Source organism: Triturus cristatus, chromosome 2_2 (assembly GCF_964204655.1).
Source record: "Triturus cristatus chromosome 2_2, aTriCri1.1, whole genome shotgun sequence".
Taxonomy (NCBI): Eukaryota; Metazoa; Chordata; class Amphibia; order Caudata; family Salamandridae; genus Triturus; species Triturus cristatus.
This window is the reverse complement of record NC_140582.1, coordinates 68526174-68544085: the sequence shown is the minus strand read 5'-3', so window position 1 is coordinate 68544085 and position 17912 is coordinate 68526174. Positions and strand designations below refer to the sequence as shown.

The following is a 17912-nucleotide window of genomic DNA, read 5'->3' as shown; positions in this document are numbered from 1 at the left end:
AACAAAGCTTCACTAATAACTTGTCTGATTTTTCAAGGTGCATCAAAAACCCTCATAGGCTCAAACCAGAAAGACTCTTATGAGCTTACGCTAACCAGGGAATTGCAATGCAATGTAATACAGTCTAAAATAATGTCCCTGTGTAGGGTCGTCTCAGTATTGACCCAGATGCAGACCCAAAGTAAGAGAGGGGCCAGCTTCACCATGTCAGATATATACTGCAAATTGAGCTCAGAGTGAATAATACAATGAGAACTAGAGGGGTAAAAGTGTAATAGACTCCTACAAATCATTCAAATCACTGGTGATAGTCATGAACAAAACCGGGAAGGTTTACCTTATTTTGTTGCAAATAACGTAATACCCAGTTCAAATCCACAGTGCAAACAACCATTAGAAATATGAAATAAAAAGACAGCTTGGCTAGTTAGCCAGGATGGCGGAGGGGCTGTACTTGGCTTCCGCTCCTGTGACTTTACAGTCAACATCTTCGGACTGACTGCAATATGGTGGGGTCCCTTAAAAGAAAGAGGCTGTGCCCTACAGAAAGTGAGATGGAAAATCTCTCAGTTGCATAGTTGGCCTGGTTGGGAGATGGCGGCCAGGTGGACATAGCAACACTGGTCCACTGCGACCACAATGGTTTTCTGCTTGGTCATAGCATGTGCCATTGTCTTAGGCAATTGCATATGGCTGTGACACAGGAGAGGAATGTGAAGGGAAGGAGCAGCCTCCTGATTTCGATTGACTTTGAAAAAAAAAACCCTTTATGCTCCCGATACTGGAGAGGATGGACTTTGGACCCCTCTTTCTGAGCCTTGTGACAAACCTATATGTGTCACCATGGGCTCAGGTCTGTGTTAACGGAGTTTTCACTTCTACAATGGAAAGGGAAAGGGGCACATTGCAGTTGTGTCAGTTATCTCCCCCCAGGCTGTTAGCCCTAGTGATGGAAACCCTGGCTGAATTGCTTTGCAGGGATGCTCAAATATGAAGATTTCATTGGCTGCAGGGACATGAGGTCAGAGTCTCACTATATGCCGATGATATGCTGTTATATATCCAGTGAGTGGACTTATTCTTCCCCAATTTATCTTCCAGATTTTATTGCAGTTTGAGATTCTTGGAATCTCTTGCAAGCTTCAGGAGAGGCCTCCGAACTTGAATTGAGCTGGGATAAGTCCATTGACACTCCACTGACTAGTTCTCATGAGTGAACTCCACAAGCTGTTAATCTGCTGTGGGAGACAGTAAAGTTTAAATACTTGGGTGTATATGTCTCAAGGGATGCGAACATTCACTCCGAGCTAAGTATCACCCCATTATTACTGCACCCCATTGTTTAAAACTTGAGGAAGGTTTCACTTAACTTAATGAGATGATTTCCTTACCCCAACCTTGATATGTTTTATGAAATTACCCATACGTAATTCCTACTAGTTTCTGTTCGAGACTTCAGTCCTTCTAGACTGCTTATTTGTGGAACGAAGGAGGTGGGCAGTTCCAAGGACATCCTTCTCTGAGAGAAAACAGCTGCCACACAATGGTAGATTGGGGATTGCTGATGTACAGCTATTGGGCAGCCTAGGTAATTCCAATCAACAATTGGCTATTTGGTTACGGAAATGATGAGGTGGTTAGACTGGAGGCTCACCTATTAGCACACCCCTGAGAGCTGAACATACTCTATGGAGCGCCTAGTCGACGCACTCACTGAAGTTACCTCTTTATCAGTACAAGGAAGGAACAGGGCACTTGCGTGGATATGCTGGAAGGGGTGGATCACACAGGAGACTCCACTGTGGCATGGGATCTGGTTGACCAGGTTGCCAAATTGAATGATTTTAAATCATGGGATCTTATTGGCATTTCGAAATTGGAGGACAAATGCAACTTTGAACACATGAAATCTCACGATAAACTCACTCAAGAATACAAAATACAAACCTGCAAAACATGGGACCTGATTGCAATATCAGGCGTTCGGACCACTGTCCACAAGTTGGGCAGTCAGGAGACCACCCGACAAGCAGTCAGCGGTTTGACCGCCAAATTACGATATGACTGTCGTGGTGGCAGTCGGAGGGTGCTCATTTACACTGCGACTTGTGCTGTGGCCCAGGAAAGGGCCGCAGCACAAGCTGCAGTGTAAATGAGCACTTTGTGCACATCCATGCAGTGTGTGCCATGTGGGGCATGGCACACGGTGCATGGATGTGTGGGGCTCCCTACATGTGCCCCCTGGGCCACTTTGCAGCAGCCCACGAGGGACGGGTCAAGTTTGAGGTCCCCAAAGTCCCTTCTGGACCGTTTTTCATGGCGGTCGGATGGCCATGAAAAAGCTGTCGGAAAGGGACATCATAATCCTGGCGGCGGGGCCTGCCTCGCACTGCCTCTTGTTGGGAGTACGATTCCGACTGCCGCCCTGTTGGGATTGGGTGTGCCATTCGGCGGTCTTTCCCCCCGACTGCTGCAGTCTGACCGCGTGCATTGTAATGCGGCGGTCAAACGAATGGCTAGTCTGTCGTGCGGACCTCCACCCCGACGGCCTGGAGGTGGCGGTCTGCCCGACATCGTAATCAGGGCCATGGTTTATTACATTTACAATTATGGCATGCATTGAAAAAGTACATAATAGAGCTGACACTCCTTCCAAAATTCAACCCACTGGAGCCCAAAATTACATTGGGACAGTTGTGCAGAAAAGATATATATTGGCCACCTGCGTTAAACACACCTGATCCAGTAGCAGAAGGTGGGAGGCTGACTTGGGTTAAATAGAGGAGTAAGAATGGTCAGTGGCCCAAATGGCTACAATATACCCGGCTATCTCATTGAGAGTACGACTTATACAATTTAAATACTTCCACAGGACTTATTACTTCTTTAAAAGGCTGTGGAAAATGAATTGTAGTCCTGATGCAAACTGCCTCAGATGCAAAACAATGGTAAGTGCTTACCTATATACAGTTTGGTCATATCCGGTTATTGTTATATACTGGGTGTACATTCACACTACACTTAGAAAAGTAGCAGGGCGCCCCTTTACTCCAGGCTTCAGAGTTGCAGTACTTTGGATCCTGGATGTGCTGGTGAGACCAAGGTACTCACTGTCATTTTTATTGCTAGAGGAATGATGCTGGCTAATCAGGACATATCAAGATACTGATGCTCAGGGGCAGCGCCCCTAATCGCAGCGTGGTTGAAAGGTATAGATTACATGCTCAAAACTGAGAAAGAGGAATACAATAACAGGTGATGTAGGAATACATATTGAAACGTAGGGTCCATGGATGCAATATTTCAATGAAGTTTTTTCCAACAGATAAACAAACAAAGTTGAAATGGATATCATATTGTATACCTATACTCTATTCAAAATGTTGGGGATGTCACTATAAATATTTAATTGTTTAATCTTTTCAAATCAATAGGAAATTCTATAACAAAAAAAGAAGTATAAAACAAAACACCTATTCATAAACTCTTTACTTGAAGAAGGAAAAATTGCAATATTCCAACAGTTTTAATTTCTGGGTTCACTCGTAGCTATCCGTGATCTTACAAGTTATGATCTCCTAATATTATCATTTGATACTAAATGCTTTGTATTATAACCAGTGTCTCAGCCCTCTAAAGAATGTATAAAGTAAAGTCTCTCACGTGTTTCGATTAAGCCAGATCAAAACTGAAAATGTCTGTTTATCTGGAATTAAGTATTCTGTATGCCTTCACTGAATCTCACCTGCCCCCTTTAGTGTCCTCATGTGTCCCTCTTCTGTTTGTCTGTGACAGAGTGGAGAGTCAGGACAAGACGAGATGTGGTGGTCTAAGTGTGTTATTTGGAGAACGTATCCTTAAAACCCTTCATCTCCTGTGGCCATAGATCTCGGATTTCAAAATGTCTATGCTGTTCTGTGCAATGGAAATTATGATGGTATATACCAAAACTGTAGGCCTGGATTAACATGTCTCTTTTCATAACAGGCCCTTTTCTTGCTACTGCTGTCTTTTCAATGAGACCAAACGATCAGGAAAACGTGGATCCCATGGAGCATCAGGATATGGAGAGAAGACACAGTACCAGCCATTCCCCAGGTGAGTGAGAAAGTTATAATGGTTTGCTAGAGGTGAAAGCGATGCCCTTAATAAAGTTTTATTCCATAAATGTACAGATGGTGAGCACAAAACTCATTTTTGGTGAGCGGCACTTATTTTTCATCATCAGACTTTATTAAAGAGAAAGAGAAACAAATGCTTATTGATTATCAAAGATGTTTATTGGCTCACTTATAAGACAGATCTCATCGTCACGGGGTACAAACCTGACATGAAGTGTTCGTAATTACAAATCACCTTCATAACTGTCAGGACTTGGAATTGTTTCCATCACAAATATATCAAGAGGTTATCTACTCCACCTCATTCGATCTTTTGGCCACCCTAAGGGTCCTGTCCAATAGGTATCTAATACAAAAATGGCCTTACCAAAAAGAAGGACAAGACGGCCTTCTCCTAAATGGTGTAGATCCTGGAAATATGGCTGGTCGGCCAGGTATATCTGTTGTTTCCAAACAAGAATCTATGTAAACCCTGTATTGGGATAATGAAGAAAGATCAAACTAAATTTTATTGGCCATATTGTGAAGAATACTTCTCTATAACAGCATAAATAAATATTCCTACAGTAGGTACACCCATGTTTATAATTGGAAACTGTACATGTAGTGGCTATGCACCGCACTCTGTACTGATCCCATTTTAAACATAGGGAATCAGCCCTCCTATTTGACCTAGCCCTTTTGTTCATAGGGAGATTCAAATTAGGAACCACAAACCTTAAAATCAGGTACTGGCGACTCTATCCTAGATCAACATTATGTTTGAACACAGGTTCGTTCTAAAGCCAAGATATCGGCAACTCTATATATTTAATAGGATTCTCAGTCAAAATTGGGCACTCCGCACTCACCTGTTCTCCACCAAAATAGTACAAGTTAACAGCCTCCAAGTTCACTAGGGTGCGAAGCAAAGTTGTAAACACTCGGACCCTTGTTCGATTACAGAGAAGGCGGCAATTAAGGTGGTGCAGACTAATGGTCTCTATGCTTGGAGTGCGGAGGCAAAGTTAAGAGTACTCTGCCCCTGTGCTCAATTAAAAAAATGCAAAGACTGCATTAATACTAAAGAATATAGAGACCCTTTGGGAGAACTATATACGTGGTACAAACCATAAAATCAAAATGCGCTCTAGACTGTCGCCTGGTGTACTCTCGTCCTTGTAAGATGCGAAAATCTCGCATTGTTAAGCTTGCCACCCTATTTGGACCTGCCGTCACTGGCGTAAAGCGACAATGTAGCCCAAAAACCGAGTCAGTCAACTTTGATCACAGTGGTGCCTGCCTTGTGTCGCGGCATCTTCATACCGGTGACGTCATTGGATAGCGAAAATCCTGTACTGGGATGTATAAGACCCCCCCTGTGATGTATTACGGGACAAATGCACAGTCATCAAACATACAAAAAGTAACAATTCTTATTAAAACAGAAACCAAATAGCTATTTGTATACTCTCAACATGAATATATTTCGAAGGAGAACTTCCTTAATTTATCAAAACATGGGGCCAAAGGTATGTAAATCGCTCCAATATGTTATAATTACTCCTGTGAAACATAAAAATGCACTCCGGTCAATACAGCACTAAGTCCTTTTAATCTCATAATGAAAGGTCAAATACCCTACAGACGTTACATCTTAATACGTAGCTATAAATGTCACTCATAATCTAGTGGGTTTGTACAATGCATCCTTTATATCGCTACCTGACTGAAGGGAAAGCCCCAGTGTTCCCCATCATGGTCACGTGAGGCGTTCCCATTCCTCTCTGCTATCAAGACCTAACCCAACAGAGTTGAATTTTGATATGTAAAAGTATTCTCTCAGCTTTCTTCTATTGTTCAGGTTGCTTGCAGGCCACATCCCTTCACATTGGGGGGGGGGGGGGGGGGGGGGGGCTGGACTAGGTTTTTTAGAACTTGTTTTCTGGATGCCTCTAATTATATCTGCCATGTCTGTGAAGAGAAAGTGGATGCTGTTAGCTGCTGTCTTCCTAATATACATATCTGCCTTTAAGGTGCACTTTGTGTTGAGTAGTTTGGCCTCTAAAGAGCTCTGTTTCCAGAAACAAATGTGGAAGTTGTATTTATTTCCAATACAAGCTATATAATGTATTATATCATGTACTATCTGTGGGACAGAGGGTGACTTGTGTTGCACAATTTCAATTTTTTTTTTAAGTAAATCCTCATTTCTTGCATGTTTTGTCTTTGAGGTGCACAGGAGCCATATACACACTCTCACACAGGGGATTCAGTGATGTGTAATGTAATTTGGGGCATGGACATGGACTAGTCTTATGTGTAGCACATACTTTTGCCTCCCTTCCACAGTTGCATTTTCTGCTCAGGCTCTGATGGAGAGCAGTGCCAGTATGGAAGTGAGGATGCTTGTGTGTTTGCTGAAACATTGTTAAGGACTTTCCACAGTGCATTTGTTGCTACATACCAAGCCTCACTTAGTGCTGTTTCTTTGCAGACTCACACACAGACAGTTCAGCTGAGGATGGAGTTGTGTGTACATGTGGTTCAGTTGTCCCTTCTAGAAATATCAGGTTGCTGCCGGCTCTTGCGTTCTGGAAGTACTGTGCTGCACGGCTTAATTGTTGCCCATTTCACATTGAGTGCTGACGCTCCCATCCTTTCCATGCTGTTCCCCTCTTTTCATTGCTAAGGTCTGCAGTTTATGTACTTATTATTCTCTTGGGACTCAGTGCGGTGTTAACAGCTCATGTGGATATTGTATTGAACAGTTACTATGCATCTGTCCATGTGATTGATATATGTGCCCTGATCCTGTGTTGTTATAAGGTATTGTATCTTTTTCAGTGACTTTTCGAACATGTACGTCAATCCCAAGCTGTTTCTTGGCTATGGGCATTGTTACAAGTAAATATTGATCTGTGGTTATTTGGGTGTTACCTTTACTATGGTGTTTATGTGGGGGTAAAATGTTGCTCACATACTTATGGATGCTAGTTCAATCTACTTTGAAGTAGTGCGTATTGAATGCATTCTACTGTGTTCTGTTGGCTTATTACATTAAATTGAAGTTAGCACAGTTATTTAGTTTGTTGGGGTGCATGTGTGTGGCTATTATGTGTTGCATACCTTTAATGTTAATTATTTTGGCAAAGGAGTGGTTAAGGGCACTTGATGATGCTTGAATTGAAATAGAAATATGAAAACGTCTTTCATATATGTGTGACTGGTTCATCGGGGCGGCACCCACTGCTGGTTTACATGTGCATTTCGAGTGTGTACTGTTATGTGCTTGGAGAGTGCGTACTCTGCTAAGGGGTATGCCCGTTCTTTTATGTGTGTGCTGTGCTCCACTGTGCAGGATGCCTGTTGTTGTGCAGTCTTTCTTTGAATGGAAGGTGATTTCTCCGGTGGGCACGGTCTTCTTGTATGTGGCACTTAACTGCACTGCTTGCGTTCCCTGTTCTTTGATGTGTGTATAGTAGGGACTTGAATCCATTTGATGGTTGGACTATTTCTGATGGTTGACTTTGTCCTCGCTGTGCCTAGTGTTTCACACCTAGAGCTAGTTATTCCCCATTGGTTTTCTTTGGGACCCTGTGTGTGACGAGATGGAGCAGAATTGAGGAGTGAAATTAAGCCGTTTTACCCTGCATGAGTCCTACGTGGGTGTGTTTTGTATGAGTGTGTAGCATTTTTGCAATGCTAGTTTTTCCTGTGTGGGGAGATGTGAAGATGTGTGATAAAATTGAGCATAATAAGTAAGGAGAAGTGCCTGTGTGTTTGTCCCTGTTGGTCATTTTGCACCATGTATGGTTTAGAGCTTTGTGTGTGTGTCTTTCTTTGTATTTGTTGTCTTAGTGGAACATGATGATACTTGAGTGTTCAGTGTGGATAGTTTGTTGAATGGAGGGATGAAGGCCAAGACCAAGTTGTGAACATCTGTTGCTCCTGGTGTGGTGGCAGCCGCGCTGTACCTACTTGAATAAAGATACTTACAGGTAATAGGACTATACCATGCATTTACTACACAGTACACTTAGGAAGTGAACATTCACCTATTCATTAAAGTACACACTCCCTCACACAGTGGGCGAAGTTCATTAAGAGAAAAGCACTATCCTGAAAAAGTGAAAACGATTTCTGATACTTTGTGTAAGTTGTCATTTTTGTAGCACATATTTGACATTGGTATGGCCTTGCAGATCATTTTACCATTTAGTGACCTCTAACATGGTTGCCAGATTTACATGGGAGACTGGAGTCTAGTTCAACTTGTGATGATAATGGTAGGTTACAGGTTCTCCGTTTTTCTCTGCTAGGTTTTGTCTTAGCCATTGAGCTGTAGATGTATGATTTTGGTGTCTAGGGATAAGGTTGGAGGCTTTAACCAATTTCCTATGAACCTTCTGGACTAGTACAGAAATATTGCTCATTAGTGCACTGTTGTGCGGGTGTCTGTAAGATGTTGTGTCAAATGTCTTCCCTTGAATTTTTGTGTGTGTTTGACATTATTGAAACTTGCTCTTGTGAGACATGTGATTGGCTAAATAAATGGCACCAGAGCTATGCTGGGGTGCGTGAATGATTTTCTGTCAAGAGTTTTCTGTTGGGAGGTTTGTGTATGTTGATAATTTGTGCTAGTTCTAGTAAGAGCCATTGTGCCTATATAAAAGCATCAAACCTGGACCCACGTAGACTAAGGTATTCACTGGGGCCATCATAGTATTGTCTGTTTTAGAGTAAGCCAACAAGTACACTGTCCAGATGGGCCGGATAAACCATATCTGTTGTTAAATGTTCTGGATTTCTCTGCAAGAAATGGAAATTAATAAGAAATCTCCCAAAGGGTTCGGTCGTGCCTCCTGTCAGTGGCAACATATGTAAACTGATTAAACAATAGAGGTCTTCAAATTGTTATCTTTATTGAACAGTATTATTGGTTTGAAATTGCATTTTTTTTATTTTGCATAACGTTAAAACAAATCAATTTATTCTGAAATGTATGTCTCTCAGCAGGTGTTCAGTTTGTCGGCACTGAATTTTGTTTGAAGAACGAAGATGTATCATCTGTGGATCTCTCAGATGGACACCATACAGAAGAAGAAGAAGGCATAACATACCCCAGCTCAGGTACCTTAGGAATGCTTTTTGAGTTGTTGAACCATTGAAGTTGGTATGTAGTTAACATCTTATTAAGTTATAGTCTTACGCGGTGCAATGGGCAGCGGGAGAGCAGGGCCCTCGTAGATGGAGGCTCCCTGTTGACATTCCGGAGGACCCGGTTGGGAGGGAGGCAATCTCGAGCGCGTTAACGGGGTATGTATCCCTTAATTGGGGCACTGCCAGCACTAGAGCTCACAAGTTGGATGCGATGAAGGCTGTGGTTAGAGGGGCGGCGATGGGGTTGAGATATGGCGTCCGGAGTCAATTACAATCTGAGTTGCAGGACAAAGAGAAAATGCTATCTGATCTTCAGTCAGGGTCGCCAGGGCGAGATGATTCCCAGGAATGGGAGCGTGCATTGCAGGAACAGGCGGCAGATATTCGGGATTGGCTGGATAAGTATACCCTCACGAAATATCGCCAAAGGCTGCATGCTGAGGGTGATAAATCTGGTCGGTTATTGGCTTGGATATTGCAAAGGGAGCAGCCCCCCCTCCTGGTTACCAGTCTTTGGGCGCAGTCGGGCGAGCTGGTTTATACTCGTGTGGCTATGCTGGAGGTGTTCCGGCAACACCTGCAGACAGTGTATAGGGCGGTCTCGTTGGTGAGTGCGGACCATTATATCTCCTTTTTAGAGGGTCTACAGTTGAGGCAGATATCTGATGAGGTCAGGACGGAACTGGATGCGCAGCTTACTGAGGAGGAGCTCAGGGAGGCAATAGCTGACATATCGAGGGCTACAGCCCCTGGAGGGGATGGGTTACCCATTGATTATTATCAAGCATATTCGGCAATGCTGACCCAGCCTCTGTTGCAAACTTTTAATGAGTCCTTGGGCTATTGCCCCCTACGACGCGTGAGGGTGAAATCTGTCTGATACCAAAGCTGGGAGGCGATGTCCAGGACCCGGCGGCATACCGACTTTTGACGATGATTAACTCGGATGTAAAAATTTAATGTAAAGTGCTGGCCAAGCGGTTGGGTCCACATATGTCCCAACTAATTCATGAGGACCAGTGCGTTTTCATTCCAAGCTGTAGTACGTCGATGAATATAAGGAGGCTGCCGCATGTGTTGCTTGAGACGCAGGGAGGCCCTGGGGAGATGGCACTGGTGTCCATCGACCTGGAATAGGTGCTTGACAGGGTGGATTGGGGGTACCTGCTAGAAATACTTGGGAAGTTGGGGATTGGACCGCGTTTTCGCAGATGGGTTAAAATATTATTCTCAATCCCAGCGGTATGTGTGCAAATGGGTCAAACCAGATCGGCGCAGTGGTTGTTGGGGCGGGGCTTGCGGCAGGGGTGCCCACTGTCGCCACTGCTGTTTGCTCTGGCTATTGAGCCTATGGCAGTATGGGCAAGACTGGAACTGGGCCCCTGGGGCATACAAATTGGGCAGAGTAGGCATCTTATCTCACTATATGCGGATGATGTGCTGTTTTATGTTACGTCTCCGCGTGAAGCTATCCCACGCTTGCTGAAACTGTTAGATAGGTTTGTGACTTATTCAGGACTGCGCATAAACAGACGCAAATCCTTGGTGTTCTCCCTGGCAGTACTGCGTGATTGTGAGGTGGAGGAGCTGCCCAGTCTGGGATTGAGATGGGAAATGGATCACTTTAGATATCTGGGGGTGCAGGTGGCTCATGAAGACGCCAGGCTGCTACAGCTCAACATGAACAAGGTGGTGAAGTCACTGAGACACTCCGTAGAGTTCTGGAATACGCTGCCGCTGTCCTTAATGGGAAGACCGGCAGTAGCCAAGATGGTGATGCTGCCTAAATGTCTATACGCTTTGCAAAATGCACTGTGCCCGATTCCTGTGAAAGTGTTTCGACAACTGGTGTCCCTGCTTTGGGCAGGAAAACGTTGCAGGATTGCGCTGCAGGTGCTTCAGAAATGGTATGAGGACGGTGGCCTTGGAGTACCCAGATTTGACCTTTATTATTATGCGGCGCACCTCCAGTATGCGGTGCAGTGGTTGGATGAGGGCGATCACTGAGAAAAGCGTTTATTAGCCGGGCGAGTACAGTCAGAGGATCTCCCTACGCTCTTGATGGAGGGAGCGGGGGTGAGCGCAGAGTTGCCATATATTGTTAGACAAACGGCCTATATATGGCAAAAAGTTGTGGAATGAGAACTGGGGCGGGCTCCCTTCCACCCGGAGTTGTCAGGTTGGCAGTTGGTCCCTGTGCGCAGGATGGCGGAAAACATGTCTTTCCAGGCATGGGCTGAGGGTGGCTGCAGGGTGCTGGCTGATCTATATATAAATGACACCTATCTTACATTTGAGCAGGCATTTGAGGGGTTCGGCTTGGGACTGGGGCTATACCTACAATATGCTGGTCTAATGGAATTGGCCAAGATGACATGGCCCACACACCCGGGAATGCCCAAGACCACCGAGACCTTAGATATTTTGTTAACGTGTGGAGGAGGGCGTAGTTTGGTGTCTTTATTGTATAAAGCCTTGAGGGCGGACTCGTGGTTTTTGGCACTTAGGGCATTGGATGCTTGGAATGAAGATTTGCGGACACCGTTACTGGAGAGGGAGTGGGTAAGAGTATGTATACTAACACGTAAGGTTTTGTGTAATGCCCGGCTGAAGTTGCTGCACTATAACTTCTTGCAGCGGGTGTACATGACCCCAGCGAGGCTCTATCGTATTGATGCCACCCGTCCGCATGGCTGTCCTAGATGTCATGAAGCCCATGCTGGGTTCATGCATTTGGCGTGGGAATGCCCGGAAGTGCATCAGTATTGGATTGAGGTAGTAGCACGGCTCCGTGCAAGTGTGGGAATTGCATTGGAGGCTAAGCTTGAGCAGTGCCTCCTAGGGCTGGCGCCACGCCCCAAGAAGAAGAAAATGGCTAATAAGCTATTGCAGCTATCATTGGTATTAGCTAAACAGAGGGTTGCCATTTGCTGGATGGGTGAGCGGGCTCGTTCTCTTGTAAATTGGTTGAGAGACGTAGGGTAGTGGTCCCTGGCCGAGGAACTACACATGACCTGCCGTAGGGATGAAAGGTTGGATGAGGATATAGCAACCTGGAGAGACCTAAGTAGAGAATTGTTGAACTCAACAGGAACAGAAAGTGATCAGACTGCCGAGACTGATGGCTACGATAGTATGTAAATGTGGGTGCTTGTGCCTATCTAACTCTGTATGACGCTGTGACTTCTGTTAAGCCATGAACATTTTTAAAGTGTATCCAGCGGTGCTATGTGTTTGAGGCTCAACTTTGTGTAGCGTAAATAAGTCAATGGATATTGTCTCGAAGTATTCTGTATATGACTGCTCAGTTTGTGGTGAAAATTTACAAATAAAAGTTAAAAAAACAAAGTTATAGTCTTACGAGTTGATGCACTGGTGTCAATTGGCATTCACTTCGTCTTTGCTACTTCTATGTTTTTGGGATTTTAACAAACCCACACAAGCACGCAATGTAATACTTTCTAGGCAATAATTTCACCTCATTAGTACCAATTTAACATCTGAGTAAAGCTACCAGCAAGTGAACGGTTAACTTTTATTAATAAGGATGGCAGCACATGACGTGGGTGTGTCTGACAATTGTGAGTTTCTGGGAGGAGGTAGTCGACTCTCGTCACACGTTGTAGGGCTGGGGCTGGAAAGGTCTATAAAAATGTGCTTGATGGATATAGTGCCAACACGAAAACATCTTAAAATAAAAGCTTGAAAGGTACATCTAGGAATGGTGCTGGCTAGATTCTTGATAGCCCTTCGTTGACTTAGGTAGCATCTCGAGCCCCAGATGTTAAGGCTTGGAAAAAGATTTAGTGGACTGGGCACTCGCTGATGAGCAACACATGACGCTTAGCCAGAGGGAAGGCAAATTTGCAGATGATTTAGTAATCTGTGGATACATACCCACCAAAATCACAGATCCCCTCAGTGAATGACCTCCCTGAATTACTATTGACAGAGACCTTTGCAATGAGCTGGCAAAGATGATGTTTGTGGATTGGAATTGCAGTCTACTGCTGCTAGGCGAGCCACTCAATGATATTAGCAAGCCATGTTGACTGAATTGTCTGGGGCTGCAGGGTTTGATTGCTCATGTAAATTTAATACATGCTGTTGTATATGCTTGAAACATTTTCAATAACAATTAAGAAAAAGCATTGCATTGGGCCTGTCACTGCTCAGCATATGACACCCTTGTTTTATTTTTTATATTAAGGCAAGTGCGCAAAATCCATAATAAGGCAGAACGTACTGCAGTTGCCTAGTCACGAAATTCATTTGCCCTAATTGGCATGTTGTACCGTAGTGTATAGAGTTAGTCATTGCTCCAGTTTGATAAAAGTTAAACGAGTGTGGATTTTTGACTGAAAGCTGTTTAGGAAATGCTGTTGGGGCAAGATTTACACACATTTTCTGTGCCTGTTTTAAACATGCACAAAATGTGTAATTCAGAATTTACTATACACCAGGCATGTCTTTGTGTAGAAAAGGAGGTCCTGCAGGTAAACACCAAATAAGTTGTGTGGAAAAAAACAGACAAGACTTAAGTAGAAGGTAACAGCAGAGTAGTAGTTGGAAGGTTTTGCGGTACACACATCGATGGTGTCGATGCAACAACGATGTTCCATGCAAGTGTAGAATGCATGGCAAAACATGAAGATACCACACAGTGTCATCTTGGAAGGCCCCTTCCCATACATCCCCATGACAGTTTGAACAGTATCCTTTCCTTGCCCACCCTGGAAATGTACTTCCATTTACAGGGGTACATTTGTATGTTTTAAAGCTGCAAACTGTGAATGCCATCAAACTTATGGATTTCTTTCCTTTTCACTCAGGCAGGGGACAGTGCTCACATGCGTGGCTGCGTATAAAATGTATCACGATTGTTAAGAGAATGACCAATGCAAGTAGAGGAAAGGGGGGCTGATATCTTCACCATCTTTTACTGGAGGTGTACAAGCACCAGTGTCGGTGCTAGTGGACAGAGTAATGCAAGGGTTTTGCTGACATCACAGGGATGTTGAAAAAACCCTACATATGGAAATTAAACAGTGTGGCGTGCGCTATGAAACACCAGTACTGTTTTGTATGAGGTAAAGGAATCCAGGAGCTCAAAGCTGACATAAACCCTCCGGACTACATGCAGGTGGCTAAAATAAGGCCATTTAAATATTGAGTGTAGCCAGACTTCTGAGTCGCGGACTATTTTCTTTTATTTTTTTCAGATTAATTCAAAGATAAAAAGAATATTCTTTTTTCTTCACGTATACATGAGTATGTGGTCAATTAACTAAAATACTGTCAGCCCCAAAAATGATAATTTTTCCTTAATATTTCCCCATTCTGTTAATCACCCAACAAACGTGCAGTGTATTGTCATGCCCCCATTTCTATTAAAAGCCTGTAAACTGAACATGTTTGAATTTCACTTATTGTTATAAACAGATGTTGTATGTCCATAACAGGTCCGGCAGTCATACCATCTGTTGCTCCATTCTGCATAAAAGAAGAAAAAGAAGAAACCTATGCTATGGATCATCATGACCGAGAGAGGACAGAATCTACCATGAATCTAACAAGTGAGGAAAAAGGGTTTACCCTTCTTAGATTCAAAGGGATATAATATCTACCTTTCTATAACTCCACCCAACTGGGTATGTCTGAGTTCTGTATAACATGCAATGTGCCTGTACTCTAAAGATATGCCTAACTACTTATATCAAGTCATAAGTCTTTTGACTAACTGTGATTACATATAAATGGATCTTATGATTGTGAGACTCCCTGTGTGTTGCTAATGGCTGTCGGTCACCACTTCTTTATGTAACCTTACAGCCTTAAGAACTGGTGCTTATGGAGGAGAGTAGGTGGTGAATATGCAAACCGGGAAATCGCTTCATAAAAATGTTTCAAGTGTTGGATAGCACTGGGCTTTTGCTGCTCAGTAGGCCTCAACATAGACCTTCCTGTGGGGCTTCAAATGCACAAACTGAAGAACACAGTAGGCGCTGGGGTATTGAACTACCATAAGAGACCATCCCTTTAGCTAGAGGAATCTGATCAGAGTTCAAGGGAAATACACCGACACCCTCCATCATTTATATATTTGTGGTGTTTAGTGTTGGACTAACCACCACAGACACTGTTGCAGAGTTATGATGTTTGCTCATCATAAGGGCCGGCAACTAATTCTCACTAATTACAATACTTATTTTTAATTGTGAGGGAATGCAGTACTGTTTTTGCTTTGAGATGATTTAAATACAGTTTTAAAAGTTGTATCTGCTCTGCCAAATGAGGCATATGAGCTGCAGAATTCATACTGTTGCATAGATCGCCATCTGGTGTTGGGCTCGGATGCTTGCACCTCGGATTGAGAAAAAATATAAACCCGCCCCTAATGTTCCCACCTACATTAAAGGCCACCTCCCCTTAGATTCCTTGGTGGTGACCAATGCTAGAAAGCGTGCCAACTCTCAGACCTCCGGTGATGCTCCACCTCCAGACAAGGAGTCTAAGTTACTAGAAGCTTCAGGCAAAAGAGTTGCCTCCCAGGCAGCTAATCACTGGAGGATAGCTAATGCACAAGCATTACTTGCGAGGTACAATAGGGCTCACTATGACAAGCTTGAGGGCCTAATGCAGCATTTATCTGACCAATACAAGGCCAAAGCCCATGATTTGATTCAGGGGGCAAGTTGATAACAAACGCATCCATTAAATGTGTCCTAGATGCAGCAGAAACTGCATCTAGATCAATCAACACTAGTGTGTTATTACGTGTTATTACGGAGGCACGCATGGTTGCGCATTTCCGGGTTCAGACAACTATTCTGAATCAGCCCTTCAATCAGGTACAACTTTTTGGCCCAGCTGTAGACACAGCCTTAGAAAAATGAAAAAAGATACTGATACTGCAAAATCAATGGAAGCATTACAGTCTCCATCTACATGAGGCTCCTTTTGTCGCTCCTTTAATAGGGTCGCATCCAAAAACATCAGCACAGACACTGCTTCCTCCTCCTATAAAAGTCCCACGCAAACATCCCCCAACAAGGGATATTTCAGAGGCGGATACAGGGGAAATAATAAAGGAAACGGGTGAGGTAACAACACTTGCACCTCCCCCACTAACAAACAGTGACTTCCCTCCACTACCTCCAGACCATTCCACTCCGGTCGGAGGGAGACACTCACAGTTCCTACCTGTCTGGAATTCCATCACCACAGACAAGTGGGTAAGACAAATTATCCAGTATGGTTACTGCCTGGAACTTACTGCAACTCCCCCCAACATACCACCCAAACAGCGTCCCATGTCCACAGAACATCTAACGCTTCTCAAACAAAAAGTTCTCTCCATGCTTCAGAAGCACGCAATAGAACCGGTTCCCCCAGAGCTTCAAGGAATAGGGGTTTACTCCCTGTACTTTCTCATTCCCAAGAAGGACGGTACTCTCAGGCCTATACTAGACATCAGACCTCTCAACTTCTACATACAGTCGAATCATTTTCACATGATCACTCTCAGGTCCTTCCACTGCTCCAATAAGACGACTTCCTTGTCACATTAGATCTCAAGGACGCCTACTTCCATATTCCCATACACCCTGCTCACAGGAAATATCTAAGATTCACCGTGGACGGCCAACACTATCATTTCAAGGTTCTCTCATTCGGGGTAACCACAGCACCCAGGGTCTTCACTAAGTGTCTCGCGGTAGTAGCCACACACTTGCGGAGGCAGAAAATCCATGTGCTCCCATACCTGGACGATTGGCTGATAAAAGCCAAATCGCACAGTCAGTGTGTTCATCACCACTCACCAAACAATTCAGCTGCTACACGACTTGAGGTTCACAATAAACCATTCCAAGTCACACCTACATCAGTATCTAGGGGCCACAATAGACACGTCCAAAGCTCTAGCATACCCCAATCCAGTCAGGATAGCTAGTATGCCGACTCTCATCACAAAGTTTCAACCCTAACACTCCCTTCCAACGTGAGTGTTTATGCAGCTCATAGGAATGATGGCCTCTTGCATTTTCATAGTACCTCACGCAAGACTTCAGATGCGCCCTCTTACAGGAATGCTTAGCACGTCAATGGAATGAGGCTCAAGGTCAACTTACAGATCTGTTGTTGGTGGACAGCCGCACATACCGCTCTCAGCAGTGGTGGAACACACAAAACCTTTCCAGAGGGCGGCCGTTCCTAGAGCCAGTTCCACAGATAGTGCTAACAACAGACGCATCACTCACTGGCTGGGGAGCCCATCTCCTAAATCACACAACTCGGGGCAGGTGGACCACTCAACATAACGTCCTACACATCAATCACCTAGAATTACTGGCAATATTTCTAGCGTTAAAGTCATTCCCATCACATCTCCTCAACAAAGCTGTCCTGATCCGCACAGACAATATGAAGGCAATGTACTACATACAGAAACAAGGAGGAACACATTCTTTGCAACTGTCTCACCTAGTGCAAAGCATATAGAGATGGGCCATTCCGCGAAACATATATCTTCTGGCAGAATATCTTCCAGGAGTACACAATCAGATTGCGGATCTGCTTAGTCTTCAGTCACAGCAGCTGCACGAGTGGGAACTTCATCCTCAAGTTCTTCAACCATTTTTCCACATG

The 17912-nt window shown here is 44.1% G+C and overlaps 1 protein-coding gene across 3 annotated transcripts in view; it reads left to right on the top strand.

The window, feature by feature from the left end:
- The window catches only part of LOC146861858 (uncharacterized), a 93655-nt gene that overhangs the window by 50620 nt on the left and 25123 nt on the right, over nt 1–17912 (top strand). For 2 of the 3 annotated variants that reach the window (XM_085641037.1, XM_085641035.1), the window contains exons 4-6: nt 3988–4098; nt 9117–9233; nt 14726–14839. In XM_085641037.1, the coding sequence (XP_085497163.1) occupies nt 3988–4098; nt 9117–9233; nt 14726–14839 (342 nt within the window). The remainder of the gene's footprint in view (nt 1–3987; nt 4099–9116; nt 9234–14725; nt 14840–17912) is intronic. The other variant, XM_085641036.1, reaches the window with a different exon arrangement.